Source organism: Myodes glareolus, chromosome 6 (genome assembly GCF_982192425.1).
Source record: "Myodes glareolus chromosome 6, mMyoGla1.1, whole genome shotgun sequence".
In the NCBI taxonomy this organism is placed as follows: domain Eukaryota; kingdom Metazoa; phylum Chordata; class Mammalia; order Rodentia; family Cricetidae; genus Myodes; species Myodes glareolus.
The window spans coordinates 85,639,149-85,660,499 of NC_142031.1; the positions used below are offsets into that span (position 1 = coordinate 85,639,149).

Below are 21,351 nucleotides of genomic sequence, written 5' to 3' on the forward strand. Positions count from 1 at the left end.
TAGTTTTATTAGGTAGTATAGTGAATGTGTATATGACTGATAGTGTTGGATTTAAAATAAGAATTGAAAATATTTCTTCTAGCTAGCTTTCTATTAGGAAATATATATTTATTTGTACTTTTGGATTATGCATACACAAAACAATTGCTTAACTATCCAATCATAAACAGCTACCAAGTTAGATGATTGTACAAATGTTCAGCTTCACAATCTCAGCATTGCGTTCTTTTCAAGAAATAGTGACTCAGACAATTGCTGTGTTACTGAGTTCTCATACTCACCGCCAACTTTAAATAGAAATCCTATAATTAATATTCTTCCTAGTGGAATTTTTTGATTGTTTAAAAAGCCCATCTCTGCAAATTGCATATGGAACTTTACACAGGGATTTGAAAGAAATGGGCCCAGTGCCCAGAAGAAATTAGGCCCTCCTACACTACTGGGCAAAACCAAATAACTAACAAAGAAAATGAGGTCATGACAGAAGAGTATGTTACAAACAGGAGAACTTTGAAGACAGAGACGTGAAAGGTTTCCAAAAGAGGCCTGCAGATGAGGCTCTGAGCCAGGGGCAGTGGACATAGCATTGGCCATGCTAACCTGGAGTGTAGCAGCTCTGTGTTTCTGGTGGTTTAGAACAGTAGATGTTTGTCTCCCCTCACATTGGCTGTCTTTCTTAGCTGGGCTGAGGAAATCTAAGTCAGTACCTTTGTAAAGGGTGTCATTTTATGCAGATATTTACAGAAGTTGTCACTTGAGAGAGTTTTTCTGCTTTATTGTCTTTTTGTTTTTACACTGAGGACTCCATGACAAGGTCTTTCTGTGTTCTATCATACTAAAAACATTATGTTGCCTGCCCTAGATTTATGGGAATAATAAAACTGAAACAAAGGAAACTTTGTATTTATAAAACTATCAACAAAACCCCAAAAAACAAAAAACAAACAAACAAAAAAAAACACCCCCCAAAAAAAACAAACCACCCCTCTGGTAGCATTTCATTGGTAAAAACTGAGATAAAATACTGACTTTGAAATTTTTATTCAATTATATTTTGTCTGACTGATAGAAGCTAGCTAATTAATTCAGAATCATGACAAGTACCAGGATTAACTACACTAGGCTACCCAAACGGGCACAAGTATTTGATTTGATTTAATAACATTGACTTTTCAGTAATATCACATAATTCACTCCAGCAGGTTATGAGCTGATCTGCAAAATGAGTCATATTTATTTAAACTTGGGACAAAATTATGAAAACAGTTTCAGAGCATCATTTTAAAAATCTCCATTGTCATTTATTTTCAGCATGTTACTGCAAAAAGGCTAAAGGGGATATCGCTTTCATATTACAGTTGTAAAGCAAGGCTTTAAGATTCTGTCGGCTTTCATTCTGAACTGATTTTTCAATATTTGGATAAAACACAGAGGAAGTAATACTGTTAGATTGTGTTCCTTATATACTTGGGTTTGGAATGAGTTCATTTTGTTTATATGCATTTGACAAGGAAAGAATTTGGTAAATGTCCTGCTTTTAGACTATCCATGAAATAATACTTAATATTGAACAGGAAAGAGAGTTAAATTTTTGTGTGCTTTCTATTGCAAATCTTTAATCCCTTTATTTACATGTAGTCCAGTTGAATGTTCCTTTAAATATTTTGTTTTGTCATAAATTTTATCTGTTTTATTCAACTCCTAATTGATTCGGGGAGATGACAGAATTCTTCTGTTATTAAAGCAGAAAGGACTTGTTGAAAATGAGTGTGGATAGCTTTTGAATAAACAGTCTTCATGCTGTTAAAGAGAATGGAGTTGAAAGTGTGTGATGCTGTTTGAGAGTCACATGTCCCCTGTGATCCATGGGGTTTTGTTCCGTGTGGAAAAGCCGAGACTGCGTACCTGGATTGTGTTAAGTACGGATGGTCAAAGTGCTACAATTTCTGCTTCCCATTAGGAGTTTGTGTGTGTGCTGATTTATGCTTACAATTTAGAGATGCACGGATGTTGTTCATTTCTTTTCCCAGAACTGTTGCTAAATTAATATTGTGTTCTTCATAAATGTCCTAATTTCTATAAGGTGAACTTGTAAAAATTTAGATTTTTAAAACAGTGTAGCCTGACTACATATATGTCACATAAATGGGAGTCACACGTCTGAGTGCTGGTTGTCCTGTGGTAAACACGCCCCTTCAATTTGAGCGTCTTCATTTGTACTGGATACTTTTATTATATGTGGGAATGCTTGCCTTCCAGAGTAAAACTCTTCATATGTTGAAAGGAAATTAAGGAGGTTTGGCTCTTTTACTCCATTATTGCAATTAAGAATTTAGCATCATCAGTGCCAAAGGACAAAAAGTGTTTCATTTGCCCGAGGGGACAGGACAGTGATAAGATGATTTTTCGTCAAGGATCATTGGGTCGTAATTAAGTTACATTCATGGCTATTGCTTTGTGAAGGATGATTGGTAAATGACAGGCTTCATGTGCTTCTTATGGACAGTGTGCAGTGAGGGTTTTTTCTCCCTCTGTCAGAAAATCCTGTTGAGCCTGATAATGTAAATGTGGCATTTTACTCTGAACAAAAGAGCAGGGAAATGAGCTATCTTGTCTAATCATTCAGTTGTTTAACACCGACTTCCAGTTTAGACTCAATTGGCTGGAAAGCACTTGACATGTGAAGTTAGTGCTGCTCCGAGCGCATGTTTGAGTAAATTTTAAAGTAAGTGACAGCTAAATTGTACCTAGGGAAATTACAAAGCCTTCAACACAGTTAATTTTTGGGGAGGATTAGTTGTAATTGCAACACCAGTCTTCTTGAAGATTTCTCATTTATAGATGATGAACAGGGAAAAACAAAAAGAAAACCCGTTGGCTCTTCCAAGGTGCTGGTCTTCTGGAGAGAGCAGTGTTCCTGAAGGCAGTGGTTCCTCCTCGCCCCATCCTAAACACAGTTCGTTTTTAGGCTGTCTGACTTTTTGTTTGTTCCTTTTTTACATGCACCCACCTCCACCTTGATCTTGTTTCTGGTGATTTCTGATTTGAGGGCTGTTTAATCAGTAAGCCCTTCAATAAATTGCTATTTCACTAATATTTTATGCATAGTGGTGAAGTACTTCATTCCAATTAGAAGCCAATATTTATTATATTTTTTGTTACTTAAATTATGTATCCACCTTGGATTCAAAAGTTATTTCCTACAGTTGTGTGAGGAGACTAAGTCGAAAGCTACAGATGAGAATAGACGTTGTCACAGGTCTCCCAGCTGGAGACAGTCATCATTGTGTGAAACACATGTATGACGGCATTCACGAAGGGCTGTCAGTGAGGTCCTGTCTCCCGGTACCTCACAGAGACATTTCTGGGATGGGCGAGTGCTTCCTAGGAACGTGGAGCACAAGCCTGCACCTGATCCTAGTGTCTGTTCTTCTGGCGTTGATATAGCGCACTTTCACTTCCTATTAAAGACTAAAATAATGGGCAACATTAGATTTGCCATGTGAGCAAGCATCACAAGTGCTTTTCAGTTTTGTGCACTCATGCAAATATATAATTTATATTATGGTCATATTTTCTGTAAAAATTGAAATACAGACTCTAAAATGAATATTGAATGGGCCGCTCTGGTTAATAACTGTAACTCTTTGAAGCTTTAAGATTACTTACTAGGTATGTACACTCTGTTAGGAATGTGTATGTGTCCTTAAAATTTAGAATGACAAAGTCATCTTTTCTCTAGTGTTACCTGTATCTCATATGATTTGGGAACACTTCTAAATTTTCATCAGTCAGAATACTGCTTTTCAGAATTGACTGCTTTTTTTCTTAACATATAGTTTCAATTATGAGAATTATTTATGTGATCCTCAGTATATATTTTTAACAGGGTTTCTGGTTTTTAAAGGTAGTGCAAATATATTTTTGTCTTAGAAATAATAGTGTATCATGCAGTGGATTTGTGTGTATGTATGTATGTGGGAGAGAGATTTGGTTTGTGGGAACAGTGATTGGAATTCGGTTTCTGTGGATAGACTTTACAGTTCCTTACAAAACCCTAGGGACAAAATAGACTCAGAAACAACTGAGTCAACTTTTGAATATAGATTTAACATAGTAGAAGTTTTTTTTCCAAAGGACTGTTGTTTCTAACTACATGATCCTGGCAGTCTGCTGGCTGGTAATGTGCTGGTCCGCGTTTGGTCTAGGGAGTATTTTCTTCCCCTGTTTACTACTCTTTGTGTTTTCAGTGGCCAGTGGCGTCAGAGTGACACACATACATGACGTGGTGTGACCTGGCAGAGATTAGAAAGAGCTGGGAACCCAAAGGACCCACATTCAGTGGTACAGCTCCCTTCAGCTGACGGTCAAATCATTTCCATCACCTGTTTCCAGGCTCTCCCAGAAAACATCTGGGTGAGGCTAAGGACGTGAGGGATGCAAACCTTGATTCTTTAAGAACACCACCGCCCACAAGGTGCATGCACAAAACACAGACAGCAAGGAGCCAACTAGTCATTTACTTTAGTTCTGTCCAATTTATAGGGAGTGTTTTGTAGATTGAATTTATCCTGTCGGCAGCCTTAGGAGTGGTGACGTTGGTGTTTAAAATGACTAACATATGTGAATGATTTTCATTTTTCTATTCTTTTTTGTTGTTGTTCTGGGCATGTATAATCTTCGGAAGCATATATTTGGAGACCGAGGACTATTAACATGTCGCTTTGATTGACAGTACGTTTATTCATATTGATAGTTTTGACCTAATGTAGGGGAAATACAGTTGAGACAGTGCTGTTCTGGTTTGGGAGTCAACTTGAAAAAGCAGATCTTGATGTTTAAAAACATGATTGTGTTAGTTTCCTCTTAGAGATGTGTTCATAGTTTTCCATGAAGGGGAACTGTAGAAAGGCAATACGTGAGCCTGTGTCTGAAGCTAGGAAAACACTGATTATATGAAGCCTATAGTATATGTGGTAGCACTATAGCGTTTCCTCCATATGACAGTAATCTAGCCTGCAACATCTACTTTCGGGTTTGAAATTAACCTGTAATTTAGTCTTCACCCCAAATGACAAAAATTCAAATGACTCAGTGGGGTGCCAGAAGATGCACTGTAAACAGGACTAGTGCGGGGTACAGCCGACTTGGCTTAACACATGCTCATTTCCCACCGTGTCAGCTCATCATGGTGAGCACCTCTGCATTTTACTTTCTTAGCACAGTTTAAAAATCTTAATCTAGATAGCATGATAATCTCATCTAGGGTGACATAGCATTTGTATAATGGGCGGAGTGTAAGACTTTTATCAGTACATTGTGAAAGGCTTTTTTTTTTCTGTGAGAATTTTTGGCATGTGTAAGAAAATGTTTCTCCAGGAGTCTCTGGTTGTCACTGAGTGCACTTTTTGTCTATGTTGTGAGTGGTGCCTTAGAAACATATCTCACACACACTTTTTTAATGTGTAGGCTCTTAAAACAAAGACTTGCCCCGAAAGCAGTGGTGTTTTCACAGCATAGTGTGTAGCAAAGTGCTTGGGCTGAGCGTCCAGGGCCTGCTCCAGGGTCACCATCTGCTTGTTCTGTTCTTCAGGCAGAGCCATGGTTCTAGAGGCTTTAGTGGCTCTTCTCTTTAAAATTAAAAAATAAGAAGAAGAAGAAGAAGAAGGGCATTGGACAAAATTGCGTCTGCTACCCCTTTACAGGCTCTTCTGGGCCCTGTGCACACTTCACACTCACTTGCCCTTTCAAAGGGAAAGGACTTCTGAAGACCCATGAAAACACCTTTCAACACCCTTAAGAAACTCCGACTTAGTAAAATATCTTTTTCTTTTAAGTACCACATTTACAAAGGTGCCATGATTAACAATGAAGCAGGGTTTCCGAGGCTCCCTTCTAAAGGCAAAAAGTTCAGAATTGTATAGTTCACTGATGAATAAGAACACCCTAGTTTTAGGAGGGACTGTTTTGTACTTCTGAAGCTGGCTGGTCATTTCCTGCTCCCCTGTCCGGCTGTGGCTGGAAGGCGCTATGAAAGCGTTACTAAGTGCTTGCAGCTGCCGCCCAGTCTGAAGCAGTGGGGAAGACAGGGTGACGGTAGTCCTTGTGTGTGGAAACAGCAGCCTGATACCAATTTACTATACACACTCAGGTGTATCTATAGCAAAATTAGAAGATGCCTTCATCATTTTTGACCCCCTCCCCCACAACACTCTCTAAGAATCAAAGTAATAAAGACAAAGCGGGGAAAGCAATGTGTCTGAACGCGTGCGTGTTTAGAGCAAAGGCTTGTCCTGCCTTCTCCATGTGGACTGAGGGGTTTTGTCTCCAGTTTGGTATTGACAGTTTCCTTGCTCATTACATATCTGTCTGTGTTGTTTCTGAGAGCCTAAACTGAATCTAGATATATCTTTTTCTTCATCGTCAATTTATTTTTCCAAGGGATGATTTACCTGCTGCCCTTGAAGCCAGCATTGACTGCCATGAAAAATATAAAATATTACCCAGGATTCATGATGTCTTGTGTAAGCTAATAGAGAAAGGAGAGACCGATTTGATCCAGAAAGGTTAGTGACTACCCACTGTTTTCTTCTTGCATCTTTAGTCCGAATGTGGAGATGTAAAAGGAAAATGTAAGAGCGGGCAAACACCTCCTGAGAAACTGTCGTGCTTCTGAGAGGAAGTGATTCTAAACATTTGAGAACCTCTGGGCTTCGATGGCCGTTCCTTTGGGAGGATTGCACTCTGTTCTTTTAGGTGCACTCTCTGTTACTGACCTGCCTTGTGTACAGAACCTCACTCGGTCCCTTTAGCGCTGTCTTCAGTATTTAATGTCGTCAATAAGTGCTATCAGATAAGGACTCTGACAATAAATTAGATAAAGCTATCATCTTTTTAATTATTTATCTAGAATTTCATGATACTGTCTTATGTTTTTGTCATAATCTCTGTGTTTTCCTGCCCTGCTGTCTAGCGATGGACTTTGTGAGCCAAGAGCAAGGTGAAATGACAATGTTGTACGACCTCTTCTTCGCCTTCCTGCAGACAGGAAATCACAAAGAGGCCAAGAAGATCATTGAGGTATGATTTTAACTTTGTTATGCTTATGTACAGCTATTTAGACTCTTAATTAGAATACATTTAAGAATTTTAACCTTTAAATATCCTTGTTCTGATTCATGTTAGTCGAACTCAGTCCCAATAATATTGGGAGGAGGTAGCTTGGCCAGCTTTGTTGTGTGTAGCTACAGTTCAGAAAAGGCAGTCTTCTTGTATATTGATTTTTTTTTCCTCACGTGGCTAAATTCACTGTTATATATCAAAATGTTATTTGCATATTACATCTTGAATTGTGAAACAATTAAATTAAACTGGTATTCCTGGGTGTAAAGTTGCTAATCCTCTTTGCCAAAGAGTTCTTTGTTCTTAAAAGCAGTAGAATTCAATTTACTGCGGACCAGGCTCACGTTTATTTGTAATGCTTGTCTACAAGTTAATCAGCCAGACAAGTACTGTCTGCAGTGGTTTGGCATTTCATTGTTTAAATGTTCTTTCTTCTCCCTTTTTTTAAATTTTTAAAAAAATTTTTTTTGTCCTCACTATGGTAAGCAGCTTATAGGAAATAGGTGACAAACCTGGCCTCTTTGGGATTAGTAAATTTTATCTACACTTTGCTGAATTTTTTCTTACTGGAATTGATAAGGCAGTGGCTAACATAGTCTGTCCATATGGTGATTAATTTCATTATCAAACAATTCCCTATGTAGTAAGAAAGCATCCACAGTAGATGTGGTGCATTAGGAAGAATGCTGCCGTGTTACTGAAAACACTGCATCCTAAACACCTAAGGAATCACATTGCTCCAAAGCTGCTACCCCTGTCATCCCACGTTGGCTCTTGGTCTCCTTATTTTTATATAAATTATCCCTGGTCATGGGACTGAAGGTGTAGACACATGACGTCATCACTGTATCTTCAAGACAGGATCTCACTGTGTAGCTCTGGCTACTCGAGCTCACTGTGTAAAGCAGGATGTTTGAACTCAGAGACCCTGCCTCTGCCTCCCAAGTGCTGGGATTAAAAGTGTGTGCCTCCATGCCTAGCTTGTATCTTCAAATGTTTTTAAAGAAGAAAAAAAAATGTAATACAGGAGATAGTGAGATTAATTCAGAACTTCAGTTTTTCTGTCTTGTCTGTCTACATACCTGTCAGTCGTAGACAGTACTTTTTAAACTCAGATAGTTAATTCATATTGTCTAGAAAATGGTTTCAGTAGATCTGAAGGTAGAAGCACAGTCTGCCTTCCAGGTCTGCTGCTCTGGCACTGTGCATAGGCCACTGACTGAGGCAGAGCACTGTGCCCCTCGCTCTGCAGTGTAAGCAGGGACCAATAGCAAAGGCAGAGGCCTGAGAGTGAGTTTCCTTTACCATCTCCTAAGCTTCCTCCGCTGCCTTATCTACAAGAGGGAGTGTGGTATCTGTCTGTAAGACTCAGTAATATGGCATGTGTAAAATAACTGGCACATTTCCTGGATTATGGTGAATGATCAATAATATCAATAATCTTTGCCCCTCAAAGGTAGGGATTGTTTTGTCTCCTTTGTTCTATATGATTTCAGTGTAACATCACACTGAACTATCACATACTTGTATCACATACTAACATAGGGTATGTGACTGTCATGTAGGTAAGCAAGAGAAGACTGGCTTTTAACACTTTCCAGCTTTGCCCATATGGGACAGTTAGGAATGACTGTTAAACAGTGGATGTGTATAAAATTAGTCAGAGATAAAGAGTCCTGTGTAGGAGCTGAGGAGATGGCTCTATAGATAAAGTGCTTGTCTTGTAAGCATGACAGTTTGAGTTCACATCTCCAGCACCCATGGAAAAAGCCTGTATGGCAACATTTGCCTGTAATACTAGCATTAGAAGGCTGAGCAGGAGAACTCTTGGGGGTGACTTGACTGTCCAGCCTGTCTAGCTAATTAGTGAGGTCCAGGTTCAGTGAGGGACACCATCTGAGGAAATGAGGAGAAGAATAAACCTCTGACCTCCACACATACAAGCATAGGCACACACACTTGCATGGAACACACATGCAGGCACACACACAGAGAAAAATAAAACATAACCATAGAACCACGACAGTGGCCGGGGAGTGTGATCCGTGAGACTGTCTTAAAGAGTTATCTCACTGACAAGACTGAAGGGCAAGTTTGTTCCGTAGCTAATGGAGGGTTAGTTGTAGTGAGAATTTGTAACACTTTTTGTTATTAAAGTTAAAGACCTAAAGTTTTCAATGACAAAAGATAAAAGCAAGACTGGATTTATGAATAACATGGCCTGCTCATTTGTAGACTGAGCTGGTCTATGCATACATACTATGTTATATGGAGTCTTTTTAACATAGACTTGTATTTTATTTCTTTACATAGATCACTATAGGAGGGTGAATTTTAGCTGATTTTTAAAAATATCTTAGGTATTTTCTGAATTCTTACAGTGCGTAGCTTATACTTGGAAAAGAATTGTTTTCTTCAAAGAGAAATAGAATGAGGATGCTATAAAATCGAGTTAATGAGTTGAGTCTTCAGGAGCTGAAGTGAGACCCCCTTGGGTAGGAGGCTGGTATGAGAGGAGTCTGTCTACAGCTGGAAGCTGTTGACTGACTTGAGGACTTTATGGATTCTGAGCATTTAGGAGGATCATTGGGGAGACCTCAGAAGGAAGTGGGTGTGGAGCAAACAATAAACACTGATGAGTTGACAGCATTAGGAAACAGAAGAGAGGAGAGAGACGGCAAAGAATGGCCACTCCAGTTTGTTCTGGGATAGGCTCGTGAGAACTCTTTGGAAGGGTGTTAGAAACTCTGGGGAAATGGAATAAACCAAAGAGTGACAGATTCTGGGTACATACAGGAGGGTTCTGGGATATTAAGAAGGGCTGAGGTAGTGAAGTTAATGAGGATCTCAGGGTCGCGGGCATGGGAATCTAATGTCCTTAGCAGGAAGTCAGGTGACAGCACCTCTCCCATGAGGGATGGTCATGTGCCGGCTATCATCTCAAACCTCCTGACATCTACACAGCTTCCCGCTTTTCTACAGACTAGGTCAGCGAGGTAGCCCTTTACAGCTTCTGTTGAGTCAGGGAGAGTTCTGTGGAAAGGGCTATTTCAGAATGTCTGGGGGAAACTAGAACGTGGATTGGGAGCTGACGTGTTTCAGGCCAAGGAGACTGACAGTGCAGAGGCCCCGGGGAAGGACAGGGCTGCCTTTGTTGTGCCTTGTGGGACGTTTGCTACATTGACATCCAGAGGAGTGTGATCCCTCGGTTGTCCACACGCTCTTCAGTACCTGTGTCTGTGTGTTCCTGTCTGACATTCTTCCCTGTGCTCAACTCTTGTCCATTGTACCTGCTCATCCGCCATAGACTCCACTTCCAGAGTTCTGTGGCACATGCTGGAGGGAGCTGCACCATTGAGGACATGCTGCAACTTACTTGGTTATATCGGGAGGAGAAAGTTTGTGAAATATATTCTGTACCTTGCTAGTAATAATCAGTCATATTCCCCACCCCAAACTGTCCTGTATATAGAACCAGGTAAAAATTGCAGGCTTACTTATTTTAAAATACGTCAAGTATAAAGACTCAATTTGAATACTTAGTCATCTAGCCATGTTTGTGGCCGTTCTGTCCTTTTATTTCAATGACTTACTTCATTTATGTGTAATTGAAATTAATGGGTTCATGCGTCTTACTTAGTACTTCACAGTAGTCTGCTATTCCTCCATCTCCCTGCATGAAATTCATTAAAGGCTTCTCTAAGCATTTTAATGATCACATTGTTCCATTGTATACATGAAACACATTTTATGTTTCTCCCTGGAGAAAATTTTTCCCTGCTGACGAGTCATTGTCATTCACGTCTTCACATCTGGCTTCTTCCTTCGATTTTCCGGCCATTTTCTCCAGGTGTTTTCTTGGCAGTGAGTTAATCAAGACAGAAATGTCCAGATAGGTGAAGACCCTCCCCTCTTTAGAGATTTGAGTAGAAATCAGGCCTTCCAAAATTTAGTATAGCATTCCTCTTTAGAAATTGTGGTCAAATAAGATGGCATTTCCTGGTAAAGAGAAAACCAAACCGTTCCCTCATTCCTCTAGATCTAGTTTAAGAACTTCACTCACCTCCTAGCACTGGCGGGTTACAGAGCATAAAATAAAATGTGTCTTGTCTAAACCACTTTGTTTTGAGACTGGAAATTAGAGATGGCATATATAGTCGAGAAAGGTTAAGTAATGGTATGAAACTGTACATAGCTTTTAAAGGGTTCCAGGAAGAAGGCTGTCATGTGTCACTGCTGGCTGTGACAGGCCGGCCACTGCACAGCTCTTGTCACGGTTACGGTCACCGTAACGCTAACCTCTGGGACTCAAACCTGCCTCGTCACTATGCAATGTAGCGACAGCTGGGACTTTGTCATTCGCGAGTCTCACAGAAACTCCCTGAGAAACAGATAGGGCAAAAAAAGTCAGGTAGCTGTGGAGTTTGAAGTCAGGACAGTTCCTATAGTCTCTGGTTTCTCCAGCCCTGCTCCTGTCTCTGTGCTCTCCAGACACGCTGCCCCCAGCTTGGGAATTATCAAAACAACTTTCTCTAAAGTTTGTTTCCCTTCTGTTCGTTTCGTTTTCTTCCATTTTATTGAAACTGAGGTCAATTTGCTGTCCTCTGCAGGGGGACTCTCAACTTGGTGGCTTCAAATTTAACACTAGAAGTTTGGATTCTAGTGCAGTCTTTATTACCCTTTGTTCTTTACTTGATGAAAATAAAAATTTTTATCCCAATTTGCTTTCCTTAATAGGGTCAGAGCTTAATATTATGTCCACTGTGCTGATTTTAAAGCTAGTGTTCTCTAGCTTCCAGAATCTTGCTATGTGCCAGTTCTCCTGACACGTCAGCTGGAGTCTCCTTTTCTGCTGTCCCGAAGCTCCTCCTGGTGAAGAGACGCTCTGCTGCTGACAGTAGACTGTTCACTGATTAGCTCACTTTTTAATACACCTGCTCTTTAAGTGCGTATCTGAGAGTTCAGGGAAGGGACAAAGACTGAAGACTCAGGAACGCAGTGAGGTCCAGTGTCTTCCCACGTCTAGCCTGGCCATAGGGTACAGAGTTAAGTCGGCTTCTGGGGAGCGCTGTACGTACATGCTTTTTACTGCACTGACTAGAGGGAGTGGCCACGGAGTGTGCTTTATTGAAGTCAGTTTTCTTTGGCCATTCCATTAGTATTGGCAAGAAAAACGAAAACAAGTAAAAATTGACTGTGTCAGTCAAATTTAAGTTCATATGAAATAAAGGTTGAAATGCAGTAGAAAATTTTTCATGTCCTTCACTTGAAAATTATTTTATATTTGTCTTTATTAACATGCATAGACATTGTGCTCATAGAGGATTATATTAAAGCTATCAAGTAATGAAAACATTTTGTTTTACTTTCTGCCTATACAGTTGAACTCAGTGTTGCATTAGAGCTGCAGAAAGCTGTGCTTTATGACCCAGGAACTTGGCACAAACATGGCAGTCTTTCTGGTAGAGTAACTGTTTAGCCTCACTGTCTGCTAAGTAAATTACATGTAAGGAAAATCAGAAAGGACTAGAGGTTACCTCATTAGCTTAATGTGCAGTAGCTGGCCTTCGATGTTATATTTAACATCCCAGTTAGAATTCAGTTCTTCCCTGTATTTCAGTGTGTTTTCTATTGCTGCTTTCAGCTGCAGTGTTTAAACTTCAGTAAGATGCTCAGAGATAAGCCAGACGCATTGGCTGTTCCAGCAGCCTAGGAGATTTAGTTAATCTGACCTAGATGTTCTTTTGATGATTGAGGTTTGTATGTGAAAACAGTTCTCAATTTCAAAATGGAGCATGGGGGGAGGTGTAGCATAGAAGTAAGCTGTCCTGCCCGCAGCAGGGATTAATCAGCCCTGAGCAGGAAGAGTTAGCGCAAGGTTGTGCTGTTCAGACCTTGTGGATTTGGATCAGTAATAACACTGGAAGTTGTAAGTGAATGTAGCCCTTGCATTTTCCATGTTCTAAAGAGGCTAAAGAGGATTATTTCTTTTTTTCCCAAGGGCTTTTTATGTACATTGATGTTAATTTCATATTTGTTAAGATGTATGTGGAAAAGTAGATATGAGGGAATCCTTAAATACAGTCCATGTCTAGATGTTGAGGTTAATATCTGAAAGTGTGTTTCAGTGGTCAGTTTACTTACACTTAGCATGTGATTTTTTACCCCAGAACACAGATTCTTACATGGTTAATGAGAGCACACAATTTAAACTCTACCTACCAGTTTCTGTCCTGCAACCCAAGCTGTGCAAGATGGTACTTTGTGCATCAGCTCTTGCTTTAGCACTGTGCAGTGCCTTTGTCTTTAGATAAAAACACCGGGTGCAGAGTGTGGTGTTGTGCTCCTGTCGTCGGCTCCTGGAGAGGCCAAGGGAAGAGGACCACCTGAGTCTGGAGGTCAGCCAGGGCAACAGAGCAAGCCTGGGGTTTATAAATAAGCCCTGGTATTCTGGGGACACCTGACTTCTGCAACCACCCAGTAGAGAGAGCAGGCACAGTACCTTCTCCAGGTTCGCACACAGCCAGGCCAGATGAGTATGTAGTTGTCTTATCTTGACCCTGTGGTTGAAATGCAGTGTTCTTACAGATGATGCAAATGCTGTCACTACAGGCACAAATCCTTGGAATTATGTTGAAATGGTTTGTCTTTTATTCCAGTATCCAACATTGTGAAATACGTGTTTTAAGCCAGAGTTCCTGACTAAATCTTCAGAATTTCTAGTTGCGTGTATAGCTAGCATACGTCTCAGTTACTGAACTAAGCTAACGTTCAGTGCTTAGTCAGGTTAGACGCTAGGTAGCACATGTAGTGCTGGGTAGGTAAAGTTCTTTTATTAAAGTATGTTTCTTCTAAAACTGAAAGCTGCTGGGTTTTTTTTTTATTAAAATTAAGGTTCTGATTCTACATAGCAAATTAGTAAGTTTTGTAAGTTGAATCTGTTGGGGTGTTGAAGTGAGTGAGTGGAGGGTGGAACATATGATCATGTGTTATGGGGGTGACTACATGTGCATGTATGTGTTTGTCTTTACATATTCTTGGGTTGATTTAGTTAATTGTTTATTCCTGAACTGAATAAAATATAATCATTTTAGTACTTAAAGATTTTTGGAATAGCATGCAAAGTCCTGTTTTTAAACTCCAGTACCAAAACAAACGAACAAACATAAAACAAGATTATTGAATGAATGTTTAGCTGGGAACGAGCATCTTGAGATAACCCAAGTAGAAGACTCTCTAGAAAGACATCTGTTAAACATGGGCTCCATTATATGCTTAGAGGGCTGTGGTCCTGGGATTCTGTACAAGTTTCCTTTAGTATATATGTGGCAGTGAGCTCATTAGAGGGAACAAGCTGTCTTCCAGGGAGAGTTACGGTGTGTCTTACATGTTGTGTGGTGGTTCTGTTTTTCAGACTCCAGGCATGAGAGCTCGGCCTGCAAGACTTCAGTGGTTTTGTGATAGATGTATTTCCGGTAATCAGGTTGGTGTTTGATTTCTGATGTCTGAAGCACTTAAAACTCAGTAGTAAGTGAGTGTCAGCATTTGGGAATTACACAAGATGTCTCTCAGTGTGTTTCCAAATAAATAACAGCATATTTTGTGTTCCTGGGGTACATTTGAAGTCCTAATCCTGGAGGTTTTCACCTGCCTTCCTCTACTTGGTGTGAACAAGCTGGCAACATATAGTGTATTGTGGCAGGAGGAGATGCCCTCTCTCCAAACTCACTCCTTCTGTTCATACCGTACAGAGGCACAGCCCTGGCACAGGGCGACACGCCATCAGGGTTGTCCCCCATGCTTTCCCCGCTGTTCTGTATGTCATCAAAATGCTCTCTGGACAGTCCTGTAGCTTAGTTACTCATGTTGTGTTGTTTGATTTCAAGGACCTTTTAAACTTTAGAACACATCTGGGCAATGACGGTTTGCGCCTTTAATCCCAGCACTCGGGAGGCAGAGGCAGGCAGGTCTCTGAGTTCGAGGCGGCCTGGTCTACAAGGCAAGTTCCAGGACAGCCAGAACTGTAACACAGAAAAACTCTGTTTCAAAAAACAAAAACCATTTTGTTACTGTAGTAAAATACTCGGTTTCAGTGTGAGCTCCGTGGGGTTAAACAGATACACCCTTGCTGCTGTGCTCACCCCTTAGTCTGTTGGTAGAGTTAACCTGTGGTAACGTTAGCTCTTTCAAAGGGTCATTCTGCTGCTTGTGTTAACTGTAAAATACACTTTTTGCACAAATCTACCTGTTAATCTTTTAAAGGTCGAAACTCTGGAAAAATTAGTGGAGCTGACCCAGAAGCTGTTTGAGTGCGATAGAGACCAGATGTACTACAACTTACTGAAACTACACAGTAAGTGCCGGTGCTCCTCATGTTGGCTCTCCAGTCTGCAGAGGCCACAGCAGGGAAGTCTGAGGGATTATCAGATGTGAGTCTTCAACACAGGCCAAAGGGAAGGCTAGCTGAGCCTTCCTGTAGAACATTACACTGTATCACTAGCTATGTGTAGTGTTTATAAATCTAATGTCTTTGCTGCAGTGATGAGACAGTAAAAGGCCTCTGCTCGGGCCCTTTCTTCCTGTGCTCCTGGAGCCCAGAAGGGTAGGTGGCACAACCCGTGTTAAAGATCTGCCGCGTTCATCTACACCTACCAGGACCTGCGGCCTCTGGGTATCCTGGCGTGTCCTGCCTGTGTAAGCGAGGCCTCTGATGAGGTAGACACTGAGATTGGGTGGGTGTGAAACGAAAGATTTCTTTCTGATAGTGTTTCCTTCTTAAAAATGAGGGCATCCCAACCAGGAACAAGGTCTAGGAACATGGGACATGCTCTGTTGCTGCTGAAAGGTCAGTGTGCTCAGGGTTGATGGGACCTTGAGTGTGAGTCCAGTCGGCTCACAAGTGATCCCACTTCCCCTTAGACGCTCTCGCTGTTCTGTGAATTGTGTCGGAGGCCATGTGTTCACACTAGTGTTCTGTATTAGTCCTGAGAGAACAAATCCGAACAGAGTTACTTACTTAGTCAGGTGATCTATGCTATAAACCAAAACTGAATTATTTTACCTTCTAAGAAATGAGGAGAAGGATGGATAGACTCACTGAGGAGATGAGTGAGAATGAGAGAGCAGGCCGGTTAGTGTGGCGGGTAAGATAGTTCTCTGCTTCAGTCCTGACAAGGAATGGCTGTTTGAAATGACTGCTCTGTCTGCCCTTTGTTTTCTTTTGGTTGGTTTGGTTTTGTGTATGCTTGGGGTGGTTCCTTCCTGTCTCTAAAGCCAACCTCCCCTTGCTCAGCTCATTGAACACTCGTACTTTACACAATGAAATGTTTTCTAATCTTTTAAGCCAACTCAGAACAGAAAAAGAACCCAAAGCCCCAGAATTTAATATTAATAGGATGTTTTGAGGATTGCTATATTTTCTCTCCTGTTTTATGTAAATCCCGAAGTAGCTTTCCCAGTCACTCCTATAATAGCTATGAGCATACTACAGGCATAGATCTTGTAGGAACACGCGCATCTGTGTAAAAACTATAGATTGTTTTGTTTTTGTTCTTACAGACAGGGTCTCTCTGTGAAGCCCTGACTGTCCTGGAACTCACTCTGTAGACCAGGCTGGCCTCCTGAGTGCTGGGATGAAAGGCGTGCGCCACTACCGCCTGGTGTTAAACTATTATTTATTATGTGTATTTACATTTTTTACAATCTTTTTCTCCATTTTAATCATCTATAAGTTCTAATATACTAATATATCCTAGAATTCATTTTACTAGTCCCCTCTTTCTATGAATAGATTTTAGTTTTTCGTGTACCTAAATCTTGGTTTGTATGCTTAATTTCCATGTGACTAAATTCCAAGTATTTGTCTTAATACTGAAGAGCGATGTGGATGTTGTTGTGATGTTTAAGTGAAAGGCAGGCAGTGGTGCTCCCTTTTGCTCTTGTAGATTGACACTATTTTATCCAGCTCTGTTTCTGTCGTGGTAGTTCTACTTCATCAAACAGTGACTGAATTAATGGCTTTGACTTTTTAAACATGTTTTTAGTGGATGCTTCCTTAATATCATTATTGTTCCTGTATTAAACATTTTCTTGCTTTGAAGGCACTTGAATTTATACATGTTTTGTTTTCATTTTGATGTTGTTTTATTGAGGCAGGCCTCCTTTGTCTCTGTGGCTTCTGAAATCCATGTGTAGACAGGCTGGCCTTGAGCACCTGCCTCCTGAGTGCTGAGTTTGGAGCCTTGCATTGCCCAGCTAGGCCGCACTGCTTTCACATACAAAACAGTGGACATCAGTTTATCATTTGTGTGCATATATGGCTCTCTCCTAAAACAGCTGCCTTTGATTTGTTATTTTGCATTAAAAAGTCCTTGACTGTGGCTTTTATAATTTTACAGCCCTAGTGTTTTATTCTACTTCAAGTTATTTATTGTTTTTTTTCTTCAAATACATATAGTTGTTGACATTCCATGCTGTGTGTCCTTCCCCTCTTCTGTTATTATACTAGTAAGATGTAAGTAGTCTAAGTACGAAAGATTCACAGAGCATATGAGTTTGCTGGCTGAGTGTGCACTCCACCGCCAGCTCCCTGACTCAAGGATGCTTCTGTCAGCTGGCCACTTTGGTGATCTCTAGGAACTGACTATTTTGACTGCATTCTGGTTTGTTTTCAACTCTACATTGAGTATCCTACAATCTGTGCCTTTTTTAACTAATAATAAGAAATAAATTCATTGGAAAACACAATTTTATTTTCACAGTTTGTAAGAGTTTGGTGTCCTTCAAACCTCCAAAATTTATGATTTTTTTTCTTAGTGAATTAAAACCTGTTTTGTTTCAGTTATTTTGATATTCAAATTATCAGTCTTTGGTCAGAAGGGGTCTTTTCCTTTTAGCTTGTGTGCCATCTGACATACCTACAGTTAGTCTATGATGGCTGTTTTCAGTGTCAGGCCAATGGTGCATGATTCCTGTCCCAGGAGAGTGGTGCCTAGTTAACCAGCAACTGCAACTGGGGGACTTAAAACAGCTCAGTTCTGACACCAATACTCTAGCCATTGTCATCTTTAGAGTTCGAACCCTGGACTAGATTTCATCTGTTTAGTGACTCAGAAATGCCCCAGGACCCCAGGATTGTAGTCCACAATTTTGTCTATTCCCATAAAGCTTCACTTTCTTCTGAAACCCTTTGTCTAGACAAACTCCTTCAAGATCAGTTAGAGTAGCCCACACCCTTGTTTTTTAAAGACCAAGACCACAAGTCCATCCCCTTGTCCCAGCCTGAATTTGTGGCCTTTTAAATCTTTGAATCACAGCTTGGCATTATTTATTGCCACAGGAAGTATTTATTATCAAGAAAGGCATATTCTTCTGACATTCTTGTTAGATTTTTGTACACAGCAACAGATTTTGATAGTCTGATTGGTTTGATTTTTTTTTTTTCCCCCTTAGAATTTTTGGGTTGTATTTTATGATGTCTGATTGATTGGTTTGATCCCCCCCTTAGAATTTTTGGACTGTATTTTATGATACTGCTACTGTTAACCTTGCCCTGAAAACCTTTCTTCTTTTTCTGAACTTTTGCCCCATAAGAACTTCTCCATGTGTTTCTTACACATAATAAAGGTTCTTGGGCTTGGTTGTTTTGTTTTTTTTTAATTTAACTTTTGGTATGACTGTAGATAGAGCTGCTGAGCTTTTTTCCCTTTCTTGCTGATTTCTAATTGAGTATGTTAAAGTTTGTATTCCTAGGAGCCACTACTTGTTAAAAATTTAGTTTTTCTTTTTGGGGGTCAGGATTTGGAGAAACAGCCTAGGGGAATGTCACTCACTTTAGTGGTGATAGTTTCCCTCTAGTGTAAGAAGTGGAAACAGTCGTGTTTTCTAAGATGGTTGTGTTCAAGCTTGTCTCCCTGATGTTTTTTGTATACACATTTGCAAATTCAAGCAAAGGGACGTGTAAAGCAGGGCTGTTGTTTGTTGTTACTTGTGAAGACTGAGTATCACACCATAGAAGTGATTAGCGGATTAGTGCATGGCATTTGCCACCCTAAGACTTAGTCAGCAGTGTTATCTGCTACCATAAAAGGGTAAAACACTCAGGCAGAGATCCTCAGCCTCAGGTGAGATGTAGACACCGCCCTGGACATTTGTCTCTTTGTAAGGAAAGGCATGCATCAGAGAACTCCCAGTCATTCCAGAGCCATAGGTGTTCACAAGACAGTGCACACGTGTTTATCTCTGAAAACTTGCTTCTGATTTTGATTTTACATTGAGCAATTTTCCAGTTACTTTAAAAACAAACTTTTATCAACATGATTTTCAAAGCTTTGGGTAAAAGCCTGGGGTGGTTTGTCACTGATTCTGTTTTTGTTTAGTTTCTGTTTGTCTGTTTTGGCAGAGAGGGTATTTCTGTGGCTTATATTAGAGAGATAACAGAGAAGTCTCCTCACCTCTGGGCTGCAGTCACTAGTATTACCTTTCCCTGACAACAGCGTTTGAACATAAAGTAAGAATGTCCTAAACTTAGCTCAGTCATTGGTTTTCAATTAATCAAAATTCTACAGAAATAAATGGTGACTGGCAACGAGCTGACGGTGTCTGGAATAAAATGCAAGAAGAGAATATTATCCCTCGTGAGAGGACATTGCAGCTGTTAGCAGAGATCCTGAAGTCCAGCAACCAGGAGGTTCCCTTCGACGTTCCTGAGGTAATTGTCTTTAGCATAAACCCAACAGGTTTTTGTTGCCATGTATTTCTAGGACCTCGTTTACCCTAGTTTCATAGTGCACAGGTCACTGGATTTAACCATGTTTGTTGAACTGAATAATTTTGTTTTAAAGTTGTGGTTTGAAGGTGACAGACCTTCCCTGAAGTCTTCATCAACCCCAGCGGTTGAAACCGATACTGAGAAGATGTTGTTGAATGCCTGCAGACTAAGAAAGAACAAAGGTAAATACCCACAGGGTCTTGTGTCTCGCTCACGAGGTTCTGTTGAACAGAGAGACAGCTGCAGACAAGGGCACACACTCACATTGTGTATTTAGATTAGCAGAGATATTGCACAATTGGGGAAATTTTAATTATTAGCATAATACAGATGATAGTAAGTAATTTATTAGTTATGATAATATAATTTATAAGCCAGTGTCATTTTATATAAATGACACTGGTTGTATAAAGTATTTAAAGAAGAAAACAAGAACAAGGGCCTGATGTTAAAAATAATTGTTAGATGTAGATTGTGGGCTTATGAGAAGCTGAGCTAATGATGATACTCTTGGATGATTGGAATTTCTCTTTGAGATGGGGTCTCACTCTGTAGCTCAGGCAGGCTTCAAGCTGATGAGCCTCCACTCTTATCTTAGAGCAAATGCTAGGATTACAGCTATGCATCATCATGCATATTTAAATGAAAACATTTAACTAAGTGATTAAATATTGTACAGTCATTCCGCTATTTGTTTTAGCCTGTAATTCAGAGTTACATACAGATTTTGTATATCTCAAGATTCAAATATTTAGCATGATGCTAGGGCTGGAGAAATGACTTGGTAGTTAAGAGCACTGACTGCTCTATTCCCAGCTCACACATGGCAGCTCACACTTGTCTGTAACTCCAGTTCCAGGGCTTCTGACACCCTCATACATGCAGGGAGAACATGTGAATATAAAATAAAAATAAATTTTATATTAAAAGAAAATTAGTGCTTATAGTGGTTCCTGTTGGGATAGTTGTGGTTAATTGGGTTTGTTACATGGAAGTGCTTACATAAACAGTTTACAAGTAATAGCAAACTCAACTTCAATGGTATCGGAATACAGCTAATCACGTTTTCTAGTTTTGTTTTATTAATTTTGAATATTCAGATAGTACTTAGCCCTCATTTAACAACAAACAAACTTTGTGAACTAAGAGGACAGTAGCAACATTCCATCCTAACTCTGTTGTCCTCTTTAAAGAAAACAGGTGCATTGTGTATTGAGTAGCAGATTCTTTTGTGGTTTCATTCTTGTGTGCCATGATTTTAAATGATTTATTTTTGGTAAATTTTATTGTATTTTATTAAGCTTTGTCTTAAAGTTTGTGGTGGATTGATAGTGGCATTCAAGAGGTGACTTACTAGGGGACCCCATGTCTCCCAGAGGAGCAAGGCAGTTAGTTAGTTAGTTAGTTAGTTAGTTAGTTAGTTAGTTAGTTAGTTGTGTTCCCACAGAAAAGGAGCTCTT

General features: G+C 40.1%; 1 protein-coding gene across 1 annotated transcript in view; it reads left to right on the top strand.

The window, feature by feature from the left end:
* Nucleotides 1–21,351, top strand: part of Lrpprc (leucine rich pentatricopeptide repeat containing) — a 79,066-nt gene that overhangs the window by 39,578 nt on the left and 18,137 nt on the right. The window contains exons 24-29 of the mRNA XM_048416329.3: nucleotides 6,442–6,566; nucleotides 6,974–7,080; nucleotides 14,537–14,605; nucleotides 15,385–15,475; nucleotides 19,689–19,831; nucleotides 19,965–20,073. Of these exons, the coding sequence (XP_048272286.3) occupies nucleotides 6,442–6,566; nucleotides 6,974–7,080; nucleotides 14,537–14,605; nucleotides 15,385–15,475; nucleotides 19,689–19,831; nucleotides 19,965–20,073 (644 nt within the window). The remainder of the gene's footprint in view (nucleotides 1–6,441; nucleotides 6,567–6,973; nucleotides 7,081–14,536; nucleotides 14,606–15,384; nucleotides 15,476–19,688; nucleotides 19,832–19,964; nucleotides 20,074–21,351) is intronic.